This window comes from Diadema antillarum, unplaced genomic scaffold (assembly GCF_040938485.1).
Source record: "Diadema antillarum isolate AM-2024a unplaced genomic scaffold, OU_Dant_1.0 seq00001292_RagTag, whole genome shotgun sequence".
Classification (NCBI taxonomy): Eukaryota; Metazoa; Echinodermata; class Echinoidea; order Diadematoida; family Diadematidae; genus Diadema; species Diadema antillarum.
This window is the reverse complement of record NW_027272071.1, coordinates 165,587-185,606: the sequence shown is the minus strand read 5'-3', so window position 1 is coordinate 185,606 and position 20,020 is coordinate 165,587. Positions and strand designations below refer to the sequence as shown.

General features: G+C 39.2%; 1 protein-coding gene across 1 annotated transcript; it reads left to right on the top strand.

The window, feature by feature from the left end:
- Positions 1 to 17,460: 17,460 nt before the first annotated feature.
- LOC139707967 (uncharacterized) lies at positions 17,461 to 18,512 on the top strand. Its single transcript, XM_071619957.1, has 3 exons — positions 17,461 to 17,505; positions 17,559 to 18,083; positions 18,195 to 18,512. The coding sequence occupies exons 1-3, from the start codon at positions 17,461 to 17,463 to the stop codon at positions 18,510 to 18,512; spliced, it is 888 nt and encodes a 295-aa protein (XP_071476058.1).
- The last annotated feature ends 1,508 nt before the right edge of the window (positions 18,513 to 20,020 follow it).

Below are 20,020 nucleotides of genomic sequence, written 5' to 3'. Positions count from 1 at the left end.
TCACATGCTTACTAGGCCTACTATGTGAACAAATCTTGAAGATGTAAAAAGTACAGAAAAATTCTATGTGGACGAATAGACAGAAAGGTTTCCTCTAGATTTCAATAACATACTCCTGAACGTGACTTTCCCAACGAAATTGCTCATTTTGGGGTACACAGAAGTCACTTTGTACTTGTCACTTTTGGAGAACATACAAGTCCCTTTGGGGATACACGTTGGTCACTTTTCGTGGACACGGAGGTTACTGTGGGTTTACCATAGTCTCTTAATGGGGACATAATGTATGTCTCTTTTAAGTGGTTCGGGGTAAAAATGTCAGAAGTTAAAATGTCAGGGATAAAAATGTCAGAGGTAAAAATATCAGAAGTGAAAATGACAGAGGTAACAATGTCAGAGTTAAATGTGAGAGGTGATAATGTGAGGGGAAAAATATCAGAGGTAATAATGCTAGAGGTCAAAATGTCACAGGTTAAAAATGTCAGAAGTACAATGACCACCGCACTTAAAAGAGGGAACGATAAGGAAGGGGGGGGGGGGTTCAACCAATCCGAGGAATTTTGCCACCATATAATTTCCATTATACATCAGTAAGAAGAATAGGTATAGGTGTATAGATAGAGTGGGGGGCTTAATCCCTTGCTCTAGGGGAAGTCGTTAAAAAGATGAGGGTATGAATGGGGGCTATATGAAAATAGTGAAAGGTGGGAATTAATAGGGTAATGGAGTTACGTGTCAGGTGTACGGGAAAGAGAGAGGATAGATGTGATTGTTGGCAAACTGTGAAATTATATCAGTATTTTATTGGTCAAGTTGAAGTTTGACGTATTTCTTCACATCGTTTATAGCGTGTTTGGTGGAAGAGGAGAGAGCGTCGACTGATACTATTTTTTTTTTTTAATGCCAAGAATGATGGAAGTGGGAACCTGTAGTTGTAAAAGTGTATGAATAACTTGGGTGCGAAGGGAGAAAACATCAAAACAACAGGTGTAATGTATTGCATTTGTAGAGACGACAATTTTGACAATGATTATTTTTGATTAAGGAATTTCCAGTTGGTGATAGCAGACAGCGATAAAAATATTTGCTGTCCATGGTGTGTGGGATCAATGCTTTGGATTGGGAATAAGTATTTTCCAAAATTTAAGACAAATTACAAGGAAAAAACATGACAGCTTCGCCATAATTTATTTATGAGAGCATGAGTGCGGGCTCAACATGCTCAAGGAAGCAAAACAAAAGAAAAAAGCATGCATACAATTTACAGAGGCGATGTAATGGAATTTACATTGGTACATTTCTGAAATATGTGAGCTTCTATGTCAGTATCCTTGTTGAGTGAGATATATATATATTTTTCAGATTAGCGGTATTTCGGCTCAAGCACAACAATAGATTTACAAATCTAGACATGACTCTAGCTGTCGATTTATATACTACATGTTATGACATTATGAAAATTGTATGGACTTCCTCTTTAAACACAGTCTAAGCTGGCCCAGAAGATCGTGAGCATGCGATATTTGAGACAGTCATAAAGAGCACTTTGATTTGACGTTAAAAAACAAACTCTTTTATGTTTAGGTTTGTTTTTTGTGTATTGTGAATTGGTCTGGTGTGACAAAAAATATTGCTGAAGTGTAAATTTACATGCCGTTCATGCAAGACTGAAGAATGTCCATCGAACTGACGAAATGATTGCACAACAGTAACAGAAACGCACACAAACAACACATCTGTGGTGAGTTTTTATTGTTTTTTGTTTGTTTTTTGTTTTTTGTTTCGTGTTGATTTTTGTTTTGTTGTTTTTTTTTGTTTGTAGACGTAACAGATTCGACTGGCAGGGTTATAAATGCTACATAAAAAGTCTGATATAGTCGCAGTGTACGATAAATACGGTAAATTGCAAGACGCAGCTGGTCCGAGCAAGTTTATATTTTTGACTTCGAGTGCACTCAAAGCACTGGCCAACAGGAACCAAATTATTGCATCGAACAAAAGTCACAGCGAACGTTGCGACTGTGATTTGGAGAGGGAGTGTCAAATATTACGCGGTGACGAAAGAAAAAAAAATTCAGAAGATAATGCTGACAACGAGTTTTGCAAGGGGCTGTTTGGTGATGAATCGAAAGTCGATTTTAGCGCACAGTTTAAACGCTACGGCGGGTTATTTGTTTAAAAATATCTTTAAGGAATCTGTATAGTGCCAAATCTTATTTCTACCGGTAAAAAGATCGTGCCAATGTTTGTATTTTTTTTTTTATTAAAGGGGACCTCCGGATGATTTTCAGACTTTTACATTTGAACAACTATAAATTAGTTAAACTGATTACAGAGTTTCAGAATTCATAGTGATTGGGATGAGGAATGAGAATGTTTTCAAAACTTATATCAAATCACAATGAGCAAGGATGATGACATGGCAGCCTCACCATAAGAATGCATGAGCTGGGACTCAAGGAAGCAGAACAAAAGAAAAAGGCATGCATAGATTCTTCACAGGTGAACTTGTTGAGCAAGCGGTATTGTAATGGAATTCCATTGCTACATTTCTGAAATATGTGAGGCTCTGATGTCATCAACACTGTTCAGTGTAATTTGTTTAAGATTTTCAGTTAATTTGTTTTTCTGCTCAAGAACCACAATAAATTCCACGAATCTATACATGGAGCTGTCGATTTATGTACTACATGATGTAAAATAATGAAAATCGTCTGGAATGCCCCTTTAAACGCGCTTCGTCGACTCTATCATATTTTTGCCTTTGCCTCTGGCTGCTATACCAAACACATTTGTGCTGTTAGAGCTGAAACAAAAGATATTTTTGGCATGGTTTTTGTTGTTGTTGTTGTTGTTTTTGACGCGAAAGAAAAAGGGGAATACAAAGATTCAATGTCTACCATAACAGAAATAAGTTTTATACAATCTAAAAGTTTTGAGTTACAGAACCCAGGCATATTTGCCTTTTTAATCGGTATAGGCCCTAGCAGAGAGGTTGCTTTTGGCAAGCAAAGTTGTTATGGGAAATGGGATTTAGGTTATCAGTGACGTAGATATTTTGTGTCACGCGTTGCTTCAAGGAAACCAGGCATGACGAATGGTTCCTCCGCTACCACTGCTACTGTTGCCACTGCGCAGACTCAGAACAGCGAACCAGGAAAGCGACCGAGAGCGATCATTGTCAAATTCTGTTCCTACCGTAGCGGAGTGCAGTGCTACACGCTCGTAGGAAATTGAAAGGCTCCGGCATGGCAATTGATGAGGCACTAACTTCCACAAATCTGGATCTTCTCTGGGCGGCGAAACACCACGAAAAAGTCAAAGAAGCGTGGTCGATCGACGGCAGAATCTGTGTATTGCTGCCAGCGTCTGGCGGAAAAACGATCAAACGGATAATCAGAGGTCGAGATGAACTTAATAAACTGTGAATGTGAATCATGGACACAGAACACTTACTGATGTTGCATTCCAATTTTACTGTATGCATTTTTACTGGAATATAAGAGACATATAGCGTTCCATTTTTTTTTTCTTCATACTTACCGTACTCAACTCAATGCTCATATGTACACTTTATATTGCATTTCTTTTGTGTATCAATGATTTTTTTCCCGTCGTGCTTTCTTACTGCATGCTTGTATTTCTTTTTATATTCGTGTCAACCCATTTTGTGTCTAACTGTTCGTGGTACTGATTTATGTCATCATACGAGAGATGTATTCTATGTGGAAGGCAAAATAGTTTTACATTAAATGTCAATAGTTCTGAGTGCAATGATTGCAGATATGATAATATCGATAATGTGAGGAGTCTTCAGGATGAATCTGTCAATGAAGCTACATATCTCTTGCCAGATGAATATAATGACATATCTCTCAGCACTGGTAAATCATTTTCATTGGTTCATTTTTATTGCAGAAGTCTTAAAAAGAATTTTCATAAGTTTGAAACAATAATATCCGCGAAAAATAAATTCTCTGTCATTGCTCTTTCCGAAACGTGGTTAACAGAAGATGAAGTGATGCCTGTGGATGGGTACTCATACGTGGGTAGCGAGAGAAGGGAGAAACGAGGTGGTGGTGTTGGTTTTTATGTAAGTAATGAAGTAAAGTTTGTGATACGTAAAGATCTTGATGTATTTAATGACAGTATTGAATCAAGTTTTATAGAAATCCGTACAAAATATAAAAATGTTATACTTGCCGTTATTTATAGACTACCTTCTCAATCTATTGCTGAATTTTTACGATATCTTGAGAACTCATTAAGCAAAGTATGTGATGAGCAGAGAGAATGTCTTTTATCCGGTGATTTTAATATTGATTTACTGAATGTTACGTTATGCTCAGATGTTGATAAATATGTTGATGTTTTGAAGACGTACTCATTTAGTCCATTGATACTTAAACCAACTAGAGTAACTGAATATTCAAGTTCATTGATTGATAATATTTTTGTAAATAGACCTGAAATAGTCAAAAGGGCAGGGATTATAGTTACAGAATCTGATGTAAGCGACCATTTGCCTGTATTTTGTCATTATGATTTCTGTAATATTGAAAGTTCTGAAAAGATTTATAGACGCAATATTTGTGATAATAATATGATGCAATTTTGTGAAAAGTTAAATGAGATTGATTGGAATAATGACGTAATGCAGGGGAATGTTGATGAACAATTTGATAAATTTATGAAAGTGATGATTCAATTGTATAATCAGTGTTTTCCATATATTGAAAGTAAACGGAAGTGTAATCACTATAAAAAACCATGGTTTGATAATACTCTTAGGAAAATGTGTAATAAGAAAAATGTATTGTATTCGAAGTATTTAAAGAATCCAACAGAGTATCGAAAGGCTGTCAATATTGCATGTAGAAATAAAGTTAATGCTGAGTTACGTCAAAAGAAGCGAAATTATTATTGTAATAAATTTAAGAATGCTCATTATGATATCAAAGGTACGTGGAAAATTACAAACAGGCTTCTTTGTAAGGTGAGGGAAAAAGTGCAATATCGCATTTTGCAACCGAACGGGCAATTCCTGTGTGATCAGTATGCCATTGCTGATACATTTAATGTATTTTTTAGTAATATAGGTTCAAAAATTGTAAATACAGTTCCATCTATATACCTCTTCACATTTTACGACATTTTTATCAACAAGTAATAATCCTCACTCTATGTTTTTAAGGCCCATACAAGTATGTGATATTCTGGAAATTGTACAAAATTTAAAAACAGGTAAAAGTCCTGGATATGATGATATTGATAGTTGTGTTATAAAGAGGAGTATTATTCTATTTGTAAATCCCTTGTGCAATATGTTTAATGCATCTTTAAAGGATGGTGTGTTTCCAAAGTGTTTAACAATAGCAAAACTTGTTCCTGTCCACAAAGGTCTTTTAACAAATTAACAAATTATAGACCTATTTCTCTTTTATGTGTTTTCTCGAAGATATTTGAAAGGTTGATATATAATCAGCTGATGAAATTTTTACATGAAAGAGATATTTTATATTCGAAACAATTTGGTTTCAGAAAAGGGTATTCTTCATATACATGGCTTTAATGGAATTAAGTAATAAAATAGCAGAGTCTTTTGAAAATAAGAAGTTTTTGATTGGATTATTTTTAGATTTGTCTAAAGCTTTTGATTGCATGGATCATAGTATTCTTATCAAAAAGATGGAAATATATGGAATCAGAGGTACTGCATTGAATCTGTTTCGGAGTTATTTATGTGATAGAGTGCAGTATGTGTCCATAAATGGTATATCGTCTACATATCGTTGTGTAAATATTGGTGTTCCTCAGGGATCTGTTTTAGAGCCTTTATTATTCATTATATATGTTAATGATTTGCATTTTTCAAGTAAGTTACTTCACACTATTGCTTTTGCAGATGACACTAGTTTATTTTTGTCTGGTAATGATATGAATGTTCTTAGTTCAACTTTTAATCATGAACTTTGTTTAGTTAATGATTGGTTTCAAGCAAATAGACTTAAATTAAACGTGGATAAAACATGTTGTATGCTTTTTAAGCCTAGAAACAAATATATTGTAAATGAAGTTGATATATGTATTGATAATTGTAAGATTTCTTTTGTTAAGTCAGTGAAATTCCTGGGTGTAGTAATTGATGAAAAATTAATGTGGAAGGAACATATTGATATGGTATGTGTGAAAATAAGGAAAACAATCGGTGTTATGAATAGGCTAAAGCATATTTTCCCGTTCAACATACTCGTTAGACTTTATCAAACCTTGATCTTGCCGCACCTTACCTACTGCAATATTATATGGGGGAACAGTGCAATATGCCATTTGAATCGAATTTTAGTTCTTCAGAAGCGTGCAATAAGAATCATAACGAACTCGAAACCATGCATAATTCGCATTCCAGTCATCTGTTTGAAAAATTAAATTTTCTGAAAATATTGGATATTAATAAGTCCCAAACTGTTTGTTTTATGTATCTGTTTAGAAATAATATGTTGCCATGTTTTTATGATTTTGATTTTGTAAAGAATAATGAAGTAAGTAGATATCGTACAAGACGGGGGGAAGATTATAGATTGCCCAATTTCAAGTATGAGTTCTCACGATCCACAATAATATATATTGGCCCTAAGATGTGGAACAGTCTCCCAAATAATATCAAGCAGTGTGTTTCTATATCTGCATTCAAGAGAAAATATAAAGAATACGTTGTAAATATCATATACGTGCAATAATGCCTTCCTGTAATAATTTCCTTTATGCTAATATATGTATATATCAGTAGTTGTCGTTTTGTCTTGTTTTGATTTGTTTTGTTCTTTTTTTGTATTGCGTCATGATTGTTACTGTTTACTAGGGAGAAACCTTGACAGGTCAATGGCCTTTGCTTCTTCCTCCACAAACCCTGTATTGCATATGATTGACATGTTGTCCTGTATTGTTCATTCTTTTTTTTTAACCAGTTGTGCAAGTTGTGGAAATAAATGAAATGAAATGATTTAAATTTAGATCGCTCTTTATTGACATTACTAAGAGATTCCGACGGCATTGCCATACATACCTTTACAAAATGCTTCATTATAGCTGCAGCGTGTTATTTGGTGTAAACACGCAATGTACTGCCCAAAAAGAATATAGGTTTGCTCCTACCTGAGGGTAACGCCTTCGAGATATTCAGGCAGGGAAGCCAGTCATGGCATGGAGTGGTTTCAATACATCAAGAAAATGGAGAACGTGCACATAGGGTATGCGCAAAACCAAGATGAGATGGGGAAAAAAAGTGAGGGTATGAGAAAACAGAGAGATGAAAGTGTGGTGGTAGTGAATGTGGGAATGGTATACGTTAACGTCAGGTGTACGAGATAGATGTGATGGTAGTGATTGTTGGTGAACGGTGAAAATGTGACGGCATAGGTCAAGTTGAAATTTGACAATCTTGTTCACATCGTTTATAATGCGTCGGTGAAGGGGAGAGAGCATCGACGGGTGTGACTTGTTAGAGTTAGGGAAATACGTGAAGAATGATGGTAGTCACGTTGAAAGATATCGTTGATTACGATGTTAGGGTAAAACATGTGCGTGGAAGGGTATGATATAACTTGATAGTACTGAGTAGAAAAAGCGTGAGTTGTGATGTCGTATATAGGCCTAGGCATTAACTTGTTTCATCATCGTTTATCAAGCCTATTTTCATCTCGAATAGTTGCGTTGGTACAGTGGTGGAAAAGAAAAAGAGCTTGATACACAGGATGATGAAACCATCATGGCGGGACAGGAGGAAAAGCCCCTACAAAGCTGTGATGGAAAGCTTGGACTAAGATCCAGGTCCTGGATCTTAGTCCAATGTAGATGGTAACGATAGCATGTCGGACTAGACGGACGCAGCTAATGTGAGCTCCCGGAATTTTCTCCTAACTACCTTTTTCGCTACCATTTCATGAGGTGCTGTATCAACGAACTGCAGTATAATAAACCTGCAAATATCATCTTTCAAAAAAGGACCAGTTATCAACATGAATACCCGCGCTAAAACTGGAAATAAAACAGGTAGATCTGTAGGACAAAATACCCCCTTGAGTGACACTTCAGTTGACACAATCAGTGACAGCGAAGCCGCCCCAAGCGATTTTTTCCCGTAACCCTAACGCGTCGAAATTGCCCATTGTGTCACTTGAGCAAAGACTATCAGTGTACAAGTTGGTTTTTTGTACGCATGTGCGTGGACTTGTTTGTTTGTTTGTTTGTGTGTGTGTGTGTGTGTGTTTTCACTTCACGTCATGTCATCGCCATCGCGTTCGGCTTTGCCTTAGGTGGTATTTCTGTAGTTTTGTTCGCCGTCTGCTGACACTTTTCCTGTGTCTCGCGAGAACTATAATCTTGTATATCTTTTGTGTCATGTGTAATCTTTGAGTATTGTATTCACTGGTATATTGTTATTTACTCTTTGTTTGCTACTCTCATACCCCAAGAGGGGGTCGAAAGAGTCAATAAAATTCACAAAATTCACAAATATTTAGGTCTGCAGCGATTGCTATTGTTAACATTGATCATGTTTATTAAGTCCCACAAAACCAGATTCGAAGAGGGCACTTGGTCTTGGGTAACATGGATGAACTCCTGGGTTAATTTGGGTTTATCCTCCAACTTCACAATGATTCAGAAAGGCGTAGTATAGGCTCCTTTTTAGTTCAGGTTCATATATATCAACGTATATGATTATATTCTCATGCAATAGCATCCATGATGAAGATGGGGAAGGGAAGAGAAACTGCGGAAGGGGGGGGGGGGGAGCTAGTAATCATCGAATTTGATCGATGAAATCTCACTACAAAATATTTTAGTCTAATCAGCTTTATAAAATGGCATTTTGGATCGGCATTTAAAAATCAAAAGATTTCCATCAAAATCAATTCATTTTCCCAGTCCATGCATGTACAAAATTGCTCTAGTATCACGGTTTGAATTGCGCTATCAATAATTTTTTGATGTTCACTTTATCATTGCCAACTCCATAGTCCTTCTCATCACTGACCATCGTCACCTCTACATCACGACCATCATCGCAGGAAACAAAAAAACCAACAAGAAATGTGGATTGAGTGAAAGCAGCAACATTAGTAGAACACATCAGTGAAAGTTTAAGGAAAATCGGGCAATCGATGCAAAAGTTATGAATTTTTAAAGTTTGGATGTTGGAACCACTGGATGCATGACATCATCATGACAGTTTAACGTTCATGTATTTTCTCTTATAAGCACTACACACAAAGTATTGCGGTGTACTCTTCCTCTCCATCTCTCTCTCTCTCTCTCTCTCCCCCTCACCCCTATCTCTTCCTCTTTCTCCTTCCTTCTCTTTCCCCTCTCTCTTTCTTGCTTTCGCACCCCTCTCCCCTCCTCTCCTATACCGCCTGCAACATTGTGAGACTCTTTGATAGAGAATTATATATTTACATTACCTGGAAGATTTATACCAATGCAATATTTTTGATATGTTGAGAATGACTAATATATAATTATTTCCGTAATTTTACAGTATATGTATACATTTTACTGAAAATGTTTTTTTCTCTCTTTTTACTTCCCCTGGCAGCCACAATTTTTTATAGCAATATTCTACGAATATCAGTTTACTTGGAAAACACACAACTCTGTCTCTTCCTCCTTCTCTTTATTTCTCTCCCCATCTCTCTTTCTTGCTTTCCCACCCCTCTCCCCTCCTCTCTTTCTGTACCGCCTGTACATTATGAAAACTCTTTGATAGAGAATGCTTACAATACTTGGAAGATTTACAGCAGTGCAATATTTTTGTTATGTTGAGAATGACCAATACATAACTATTATTGTAATTTTATAATATATGTATACATTTTTATTGGTAATGTTTTCTTCTTTTCCTTTTCATTTACCCCGGCAGCCACAATTTTCTTTTTGCTAAGTAATATCCAACGAATATTACTTTACTTGGAAAACATACAACCTTTCAACAGGTTTGCGCAGCCATTTTTTTCTTCAGTGGTAACTGTTGATAATTTGAATTTGTTCATTTGATACTGTTTTTAATTCCCGGAGATATATTATGAGAGTATATGAGAGTATATGAAGCATATTTTATGATATCACACCGCATCAGATTATCTTATGATGCAGAATCTATAATTTTGTTGTACTCCCATCAATATTTGTAAACATTCATTACATTGTACATTTGACTGTTTGTAAACATTATGTGATCAAAACGCAGTTTAAGTGTGACGAATGTACACTTATAATCAGTAATGCCGTGTGGTGGGAGAATGAGAATTTGTAGTGTCTGTATGCGTTTATGTGTGTGAGAGTCACTTATTGGATGTGATGAAGAGATGATTGTGTGTATGTGTTTATGAGTGTACCTGTGTTTGCGCGTGCGTGTGTGTTTGTGAGAGAGAGGGAGGGGAAAGATGTGAATACAATGTAAGAAAAGGAAGTAACCGCATGGGTCACTTTTGATCAGTTTATGTTTATTCGTCACGTACAGTGTGTTGAATGTAGTGAATGTAATATATCTTATAATGAATAATGTTGTAAATGATGTTAATTGTTATTTTTTAAATAGTGATGAATGATTTGAAAATTGTAAATACTTTCATTTTTTAATCAACTATGTATTGTGTGAACAAATGTTGCTATTCAGCCTGTTGGCTACGTGAACATTTCATTTAATAAACCATACCATACCATGTGTGGGAAACAACATAAAGAAAATGTAAAGAAAACAAACATGTTTTCACTTTTCTTGAGTAATGGAAGAGCATTTGATTAACCACTTTCATAAAGTAGAGGGAATGATTACTACCCTTAACGTAAATTATGTCAGTATCAATTAAGTTGATGGAATGTATAATTTTATCGATTTTCTGGTGGAATTCTCTTCATATTTTCTTTACGTTGTTGCCCATCATGGTCTCTAGTAGTCTCTTTATTCAGTGATCACAACACAAAAAATATAAAAATGAAAAACTTTGCATCGATTGCCCGATTTTTCCTCAACTTTCACTGATGCATAATGCTAATATATTGCTGCGTTCACTCAACCCATATTGGTCTTTGGGTTTTGGTTTCCTTTAATATCAACCAATCATCACTACCATCATTGCTTTTATTAGATTACCATGCACGACCATAAACATCATTACTATCATTTCACAACTGGATATCATCTTATCACCACGATTATTACTCGTATTACCATCGTATACATATCCCCACAAGCAATACATCTTCCACCACTATCAATACTTTTTTTCCATGTCATCAATCCATCAACAACAACTTCAAGAAATCTCTTTCAAAGTTCAAGTTCCGCATCATCATCATTATCATCAGTCTAGATAAGCATTGCGACTGGCAATATATTCATACTCTATCCCTCCCTCCAATGCGCACATGGCCTAGCACCCGTAATTGAAATGATGAAGAGAAACGATTGAATATTAAAACACTGATTTGTTTGTTTGTTTGTAAGAACACTAGCTGCATATAAACAAAATAGCTGGTTACCGAGCGCGCTCCAAAACTCGAGTGTTCTTGTTATACTCGCAACTTTTTATAAACTTTATGCTCGATATATTATAGAAACAAACACCTGGCTTTAACTGGTATCAGATTCCCAGGTGGGTTCATGACTTTAAATGTGTATAAACCATTTGTTGTCGACTGACACCCAAAAAGGGAAGCCATGCGTGATTTGTTGTCTCGAAGTCGTGCAGTATCGTACACATAAAAAGTGATGAGATGTTAGAGCTGTGATAGAAGTTTACCAGTATATGAAGTTTATCAATATCAGCATAGCCACATGTTTACTATGTGTGAGAGAGAGAGAGAGAGAGAAAAAAAAAGAATCAAACCCACAGCTCCGATTCTCAAGTAAAACACATTTGTAGGAGAGATTTGAAACGATCGTCTTATAATGTGTTATTTGGCACAAAATAATTTCACTTATTTTTAATAATATTAATCGATAACCAAATGAAAATCATTTTGCCCGATATAACTTTGCCAAATTTAAGATCTTTTCATTAAGTTGGAGCAACGAGCATTAGTTCAGAGTCACAGAGGCTACTCTCGAGTTTGTATGAAATACATTAATATGAAACTGATAACTATAAGTTTGAACGATGATAGCACCCAAAATATCATGGTTACAGTTCATTATTGAGAAGGTTCGTTATTCAGAAGGTTCTTTATTCCGAAGGTTCGTTATTCCAAAGATTCGTTATTCCGAAGGTTCTTTATTCCGAAGGTTCGTTATTCCGAAGTTTCGTTTTCCAAAGGTTCGTTATTCCGAAGGTTCGTTACGGACCTTATTTCATTGTCGGATCAATGAACCTTCTGAATAACGAACCCTATTTTATTTTCGAATTAACGAACCTTCGGAATAACGAACCCTATTTCATTTTCGAATAAACGAGCCTTCAGAAAGCGAACCCTTTTTTTTTCGGATAAACGAACCTGTCATGATATGACACTTTCATTTGCGATACCAGGTCTTTCCTATTGTGGTTATGATTGTCAAACAAGCGTTCAAAGAACTAGTCATAACTCAGTCAGTTTGAGATAACATTCAATGTGAATGATACTATGGCTTTTATTCTCCCAGCTGCCATACTGCAAACTGCCAGCCAAGGGCATTGCCAGATCTTATAGCATTCCACAATACGCGTTACCATAGTTGCGTATACAAGTGAGGCGCATATTGACAATGACATGCGCGTGAACTGCGCATGTGCTTAACACATTATTACATCCCTCCTTTCATATAAAAAGAAAGAGTGTACTTGAGTACTTGAGGCGTTTCACAAATATACATTACTTGTAGCCTTTCTACCACTTTCATTTTTAACTTTGAATTGGATATCAAAAAATCAAAACCTTTGCCAAAATAAGGTTATATGTAAATACAATCATATCAGTTATAAGCACTGAACAAATAGCATGCATGTACTGGAATTGCATTCATGCAACAACTGTAAATCTTAACTATGTACAATGAAACTGTAACAACGCCTTTAACACTGGGTATGAGAAATCTGTATCACACAATATGTTTACTTGAGCAGGAATATAATCAATCCTACTGGAAATGTACAGAATTTCAATACAGCATGCACACAGTTATCTTCAATAATTAAATATGACATAACTTCACTCTTTTGAACTTCTTTCATTTTTTTAAAGTTACTGTGTGAATACATGCTTTATTTGAAATTAACATGCAAGTTTAATCATGGATGTTTTCACATGCTTTCGTCAGACATTTCAATATATGTGGCTTGAGAAACCATTTTGCGAATTATACATTGTAAATATTGTGCAATCCATATTACTTATTCTGATACAGAATATATTCTATCAAATCCTGTCAATTGCTAAACCAATTCCTGTAAATTATACGTCTCATGGATGAACACCATAAGTGCAGAACTGTACAAACTCATCATATACAATGTCTAATCCAAATTATTACCACTGTTAAACCAGTGTATAAAATTAATGCTCGATTAGACGATCAGGCTTCTTGATCAGGCGTCCTGATCTGGTGCGGTAAGCTTTATTTGTTTGCTTGTCAATTTCACGTGTCATGTTGCTTCGAGGAAGTAAAAGTCTGCTGTCTTCCTGATCATCGGGAAATTGATCTGCAAATCGAACACGCTTCTGTTGCATTCCAAGACTACGCAGGTGTCTTCTGTTACGGCGTAGAACACCTCCGTTGGGGGTTTGCACAAAGTATGATCTGGGTTCCTGGCATTGTCCAACTACTATTGCAGGATTCCATGTTCCAGATCCATGATCAAGCATTGTGACCTTCTGACCCACAGAGAGTGGTGGTAATTCACGAACACCTTTGGAGTCAAAGTCTCGTTTCTGTTTCTCTTGTCGATTTCGAAGTTTCTCGCTGACCTCATGATGGTATGATGAGTTGCTCATCTTTACGGGTAAGTCACTCCGAAATTTCCTCCCCTGTAGTAGTTCTGCTGGTGAAGGCAAACTACTGTCAATTGGTGTTGTTCGCAAACACAACAGGGCAAGATGTGGATCACCTCCAGACAGTTTCACTGTCCCCAGTGTCGATTGGACTGTCTGTATCGCTCTTTCCACAAATCCATTGCTCTGTGGATAGTGTGGGCTTGATGTCACATGTTCAATGTTCCACTCATCGGTGAACTGCTTGTATTCTCTGCTGGAGAATTGGGGTCTATTGTCACTGACAATTCTCATAGGAATGCCTTGCTCGCTGAAAATGTTCTTTGTGATCTGAACAATTTTCGAGCTATTGCAGCTACCACTGATCTTCCGGACGACAGGAAACTTCGACCAATAGTCTGTCACTATGAGATACTCATCACCGTCAAAGTGGAAAAGGTCCGTTCCAACTGTTTCCCAAGGATGTCTGGGAACATCGTGTAGAAGGAGTGGTTCCTTCTGTTGAGCATTCTGTAGTTCGTTGCATGATCTGCAAGACCTCACCATATTCTCAATGTCCTTCGATAGTCCATCCCAGTAGACACATGTCTTTGCTCTGAGCTGTGTCTTTGACGTTCCTTGGTGGCCTGCATGAAGTTTCTGCAAAACTTCCTGCTGCATAGGCTTAGGTATGAAGATTCTTTCCCCCTTCATAATGAGACCATCCTCGACTGTCAAGGAGTCCCGACACGACCAGTAGTGACGCACCTCTTTGGGGACTTTCTTCACATTTTCAGGCCAACCTGTGTGGATGACTTCCTTCAGTGTTCTGAGGTCACTGCATCTGTCTGTCTCTTCTTGTAACTGTCTTAGCTTAGTGGGAGACACATAGATTGCATGTATTGTCTTGTCGAATTCCATGGTTGATTGTTTCTCTGGATTGATCCTAGACAAACCATCTGCCAAGGCAACTTGTGGTCCTGGTTTGTACACGAGCTCAAAGTCGTACGGTTGCAGACGGAGAAGCATCCGTTGCAGTCTAGGTGGAGTGTTGGCCAGATTCTTCCTATGGATACTTTCCAATGGCTTGTGTTCAGATTCCACTGTGAATCGTGACCCGTACTCGTATGTGTGGAACCTTGTGCAGCCAAACACAACTGCTAACATTTCTCTTTCAATGTTTGCGTATCGACTCTCGGTCTCTGTCAATGCTTTGCTTGCGAAAGCAACTGGTTTCCCCTCCTGGAGTAAAGCGGCTCCAAGTCCTCTGGTTGAGGCATCTACTTGTATTGTAGTGTGCTTCGAGGGGTCAAAGTACGTCAAAGTACACATGGATGACACTAGAGACTTCATGTGCTCGAACGACTTCTGGTGTGATGGCGTCCATTGCCATTCACTGTCCTTCCTAGTCAACGCTCGTAGGTTCTCAGCATTCTCTGCGAGATTTGGGATGAAGGGAGACATGTACTGCACCATCCCAAGGAACTGCTGTAACTCTTTCAAGCAACTAGGTGTAGGAAGGTTGGTGATGTCTGCAATCTTTGCAGGATCTGGGTGTACACCCTCTTTGTCATAGAGACAACCGAAAAACTTCACCTGTGATATCTTTATATCACATTTGTCTGCGTTGAAGACAAGTCCATACTTCCGTCCAACAGTCATGAGGTTGTGGAGTGCTTTGTCATGTTCTGCCTCATTCTTTCCAAAGACAATTATGTCATCTGCGATGCTGATAGTACCTGGACATTGCTCAAGGATTTGATCCATCTTCTCCTGGAATATGTCTTGAGCCACTTTGATTCCGAATGGCAGACGCTTGAACCTATACCTGCCAAAAGGAGAATTGAATGTCGTCAGGTAGCTAGATTCCACGTCAAGCGCGATGCTCCAATATCCATGTCTGGCATCGAGCTTCGAAAACACCTCGGCTCCATGTAACTGGTGGGTAATCTCCTCAAGTGTTGGAATCTTGTGATATGTGCGTTTACACACCTTGTTGAGGTCCTTTGGGTCAAGGCACACTCGTAGCTTTCCATTGCTTTTTCGGCTAAAAGCAAGTGATGAGACCCAATCGGTAGGCTTGGTCACCTTTTCTATGACCTCGATCTTTTCCATCCTGTCCAATTCTTCTTTCAGTTCCTCTCGTAGGTGGGTGGGAAACTTTCTTGGAGGATGAACAACAGGCTCAGCGTCTTCTTCTAGAGTGATATGGTATTCACCTGGGAAACGTCCAATGCCATCAAATCGATCTGGATATTGCTTCATGAGATCATCTTTGGATTGAATCAAGTTGTCAATTTTCTGGCGCAACTCGCAGTTCACCTGGACTAGATGCATCTTGACTGATCTCTGCAGTCCGAGGATAGCAGGTCCTCTTGTGTCCACAATGAAGAAACTATTGCGGAACCACTTTCCATCTTGGTACCTGCAGGGAAGATCGACGCAACCATATTGAGGTATTACTGTCTCGTTGTAGGCAAACAACTTGACGTGCTGCTGTCCGACAGCATATTCTAGAGGGTATCCTTTGTCATCAAGAAGTTTAGGAAAAGCCTGCCTGAAATGACGAAGTGGTAGCACATTCCCCTGTGCTCCTGTGTCCACCTTCACTTTCAGGGTATGATTTCCTGGAGTGCCCTTCAAGTGAATGTTTAGAGTGGCAAAAATCTCATCACGTTCCACCAGAACACTGTCAACCTGCACATCGCCGACTGTGATAGATTCAAATGTCATTTCCTCAAATCCTCTCTCAAGATCATCTTGGCTTGCAATAGGATGGAGATCCCTTGTTGAGGCTGGGCTACGGCTTCTACTGCGTCCCCTTGAACCTCCTTTGTGAGAGCTACCTGTGTGTGCTCTGTCTTGTTTACTGTGTCTCGACTGTGAAGATCTGCATTGCTTCTTCCAGTGTCCTGTCTTACCACATTTGTGACACTTTGATTTGAATGCAGGACATTTCTTTGTTGGATGTCGCAATCCACAATTCCTACATGGCTTTGATTTGTGCACTTCTTGCACTGAGGCTCTATCCAGACTGTGCAGTTGATTCATATGGGAGTCACTGGCCTCGTGTGTCCTGGCAATCGTTGCAGCTTCATCTAGCTTCAATTTTTTCGTCCTTGCTGAGTAGTACCTTTTGTACTTCGGGATGTCTGATTCCTGCAATCAAGACTTCAATAATCCTCTCCTCGATTGTTGCATCAGTCTTGAAATTGCACTTTGCTGCTTTCGTGCGGCACCTGAGAATAAAGTCATCTACGGTCTCTGTTGCCCCCTGCCTGTATCTCTGAAATTCTAACCTGTGGATCCGAAAATTCTCCTGGGGCTCTATTTGGGCAGAAAATGCCTCCCAAATATTCTTTGGATCCTTGAGTTGTTCTTCAGACAGGTTCCATGTGTTGAACATGCGAAGACCTTCTGTTCCTGACCACAGGATAATGTAAGTGTGCTGTTCTTCTTCTTGAACTTTCTTAATTGCGAACCATAAACCAGCAACCTGTTTGAATTCTCGCAATGCTTGCGAACGGTCGGGGTTGGACCAGTCCATTCTGGGACACGGTATAGACCCACTTGCCATGGTGTATTAAATCCTGTAACAATTATCTCTCTAGAGAAATGTCATACTTGAGACATTGGTACATCGCGACACCGGAGGCCGCTTGACCACTACCGTGTACAGAAAGCCCACGCATACTGATCAGTACGTGGCTTACGACTCACACCATCCAAAGTCTGTGAAGCGCGGGGTTGTGAAGTGTCTCTACGAGAGAGCTTCACGCATCGTCTCCAAACCCCACTGCACTGCGCCGGAGAAACAGCACGTCTCATCAGCGCTCGTTTCGAATGGCTATCCGATTTCGTTTGTGAACCGCGCCTCCCGGAAAAAGCGCACCACTTCCGAGGAGCCTGCCCGATTTAACTCTACCGTGGTCCTCCCATATGTGGACAGCATCGCTCACACACTCCGGCGACGTTTGGAGAAGCACGATATTCGCGTAGTTTTCAAGTCCGATACCATCCGTAACCAACTGGTCCGCCCTAAGGACCCCGTTCTCCCCGACAGGCGCGATGGAGTTGTCTACAAGATTCCTTGCTCAACCTGCGACAAGGTCTACATTGGCGAGACTGGTAGACCTGTAGGTGAGCGCATGCATGAACATCGCTGAGATGTTCGACTTGGACGCACGGAGAGTTCCGCTGTCGCCGAACATGCATGGTCATCCGAGCACCATCCCAACTGGGAAAAGGTTAGCTACATTGCGCAGGACAAGCATTGGTACACACGCCGTGTCAAGGAAGCTATCCACATCCGTCTACACCCGAACAACATCAACAGGGATAGCGGCATTGACATCCCTGACGAATGGTTATCGGCCATTCGACGCCACTCGACCAACCGGTTTGAACCGGTTCGAGACAGCACGCCCCCCGCCACGGCAGGGAACAATAGTAGCACCGCGCCCGGTGATTGGCCATTGACAGCGGCCAACCACAATGCAGGAACACCTCGACCAATAGCAGGCCAGCGGCACCGGCCAATGGCAGTCCAGCTCGCGCCTCAGTAGACCCGGACAATAGCGCGCGCCCGGTCGCCCCGGGCGCGTTTTTTTTTTAAGACGGCACAGATTGGGGCATGGCGCGTGTTAAACCTATGGGAAAAACGTTGGGTTAGGGTTTTTGGTTATGGTTAGGGTTAGGGTTAGGGTTAGGGTTGGGGTTAGGGTTAGGGTTAGGGTTAGGGTTAGGGTTTGATGGTTAGGGTTAGGATTAGGATTAGGGTTAGGTTTAGGGATAGGGTCCCCGATAAATTTTTAGTTTCCCCAATCTGTGCCGTCTAAAAAAAACACGCGCCCCGGGCCCCCTTCACGGCTATATAAACCGCATGCAGCAAAGTCTATGTTCATTGCCTGACGAAGACTAGCAGTTCGCAGTCGAAATGTTTACAACGTTTGCACATCGTGAGACAACTGATTACTAGTACTTTCTTCATTCAAATGTCATACTATTACTCCAATAGTAATTTTGAATTGTTACATATGTTACAGATCACGTGCAAATACCTGAATTGTCATGCAAACGAACGTACAGTAAACATTTTTTAGTTTACCATAACTGTAGACCAATTTACGTATGCACGTAAATTCCACAATAGATCTATGCATTTACAACATTTCTTCAACAATTATGCATACGACCATAGCATTGTAGCCTTAGTGGATAGCTACATGCTCTATACTACTAGTTTCGGATTCTTTAGTCTAGACAAACCAGATTTGCATCACATGTATCGACAATTCAAATTTAACATCAAACATGGCAATCACAAATGAATAAATCAAACTCAAGTTCGTAGAATTAGAGATTCTTCACGAGCCCAGTTTCATCACTCAGTCCATCATCGCCGATAAACCATCCAGATTGTTTTTACTGCTAGTTCCTGGAACTGCTCTGGATTTCACAGCATAGCGTTCATTCGAAATTAAACTCTAAGCTACAACAGGTTTAACACGATCCTATTTACTTCAGAGTCAGACTTATAGCTTGTGTTTCTGATGAACTTGGTATTCAACCTGTGAGTTATAATGCAATGGTTAGCGTTAAATGTAGCTTATGTCAGTCAGTTCAATAACCTTAAACTCTAGATTGCTTGTTTGTTATCAGGCTCTTAATTCTTGCAATTTAACTTATCGCATTGAGTAGATGGGTCATCACATCCTCCTAGGTCGCCCAGTCACCGTTGTCACTAGTCTGTAGATCTAGTAGGCCTGCGGACGGTCGTTTCAGCAACGTGTGATGTGTAGTACAGTAGCAAGAGAAATCACTCCCGGTGTAGCGGCAGATAGCGTTCCGCGGCGTTTTTTGTTCCAAAACAGTATCCGCCGGCAGTTATCGTTTCAATCGGCAGTTATCGTTCCGACATGGGCTAAAATCTGCCGCGATAAGTTACGGCAGATACTGTACAGCGGCGGATTTTGTACGTACAGGCTACTACGTTGTAATAGCGTTGCTTAACCTGCCGCGTGCACGTGATCTTCGTCAGGGACTGTCGAAAGAGTTCCGCGCTGCGCGGATT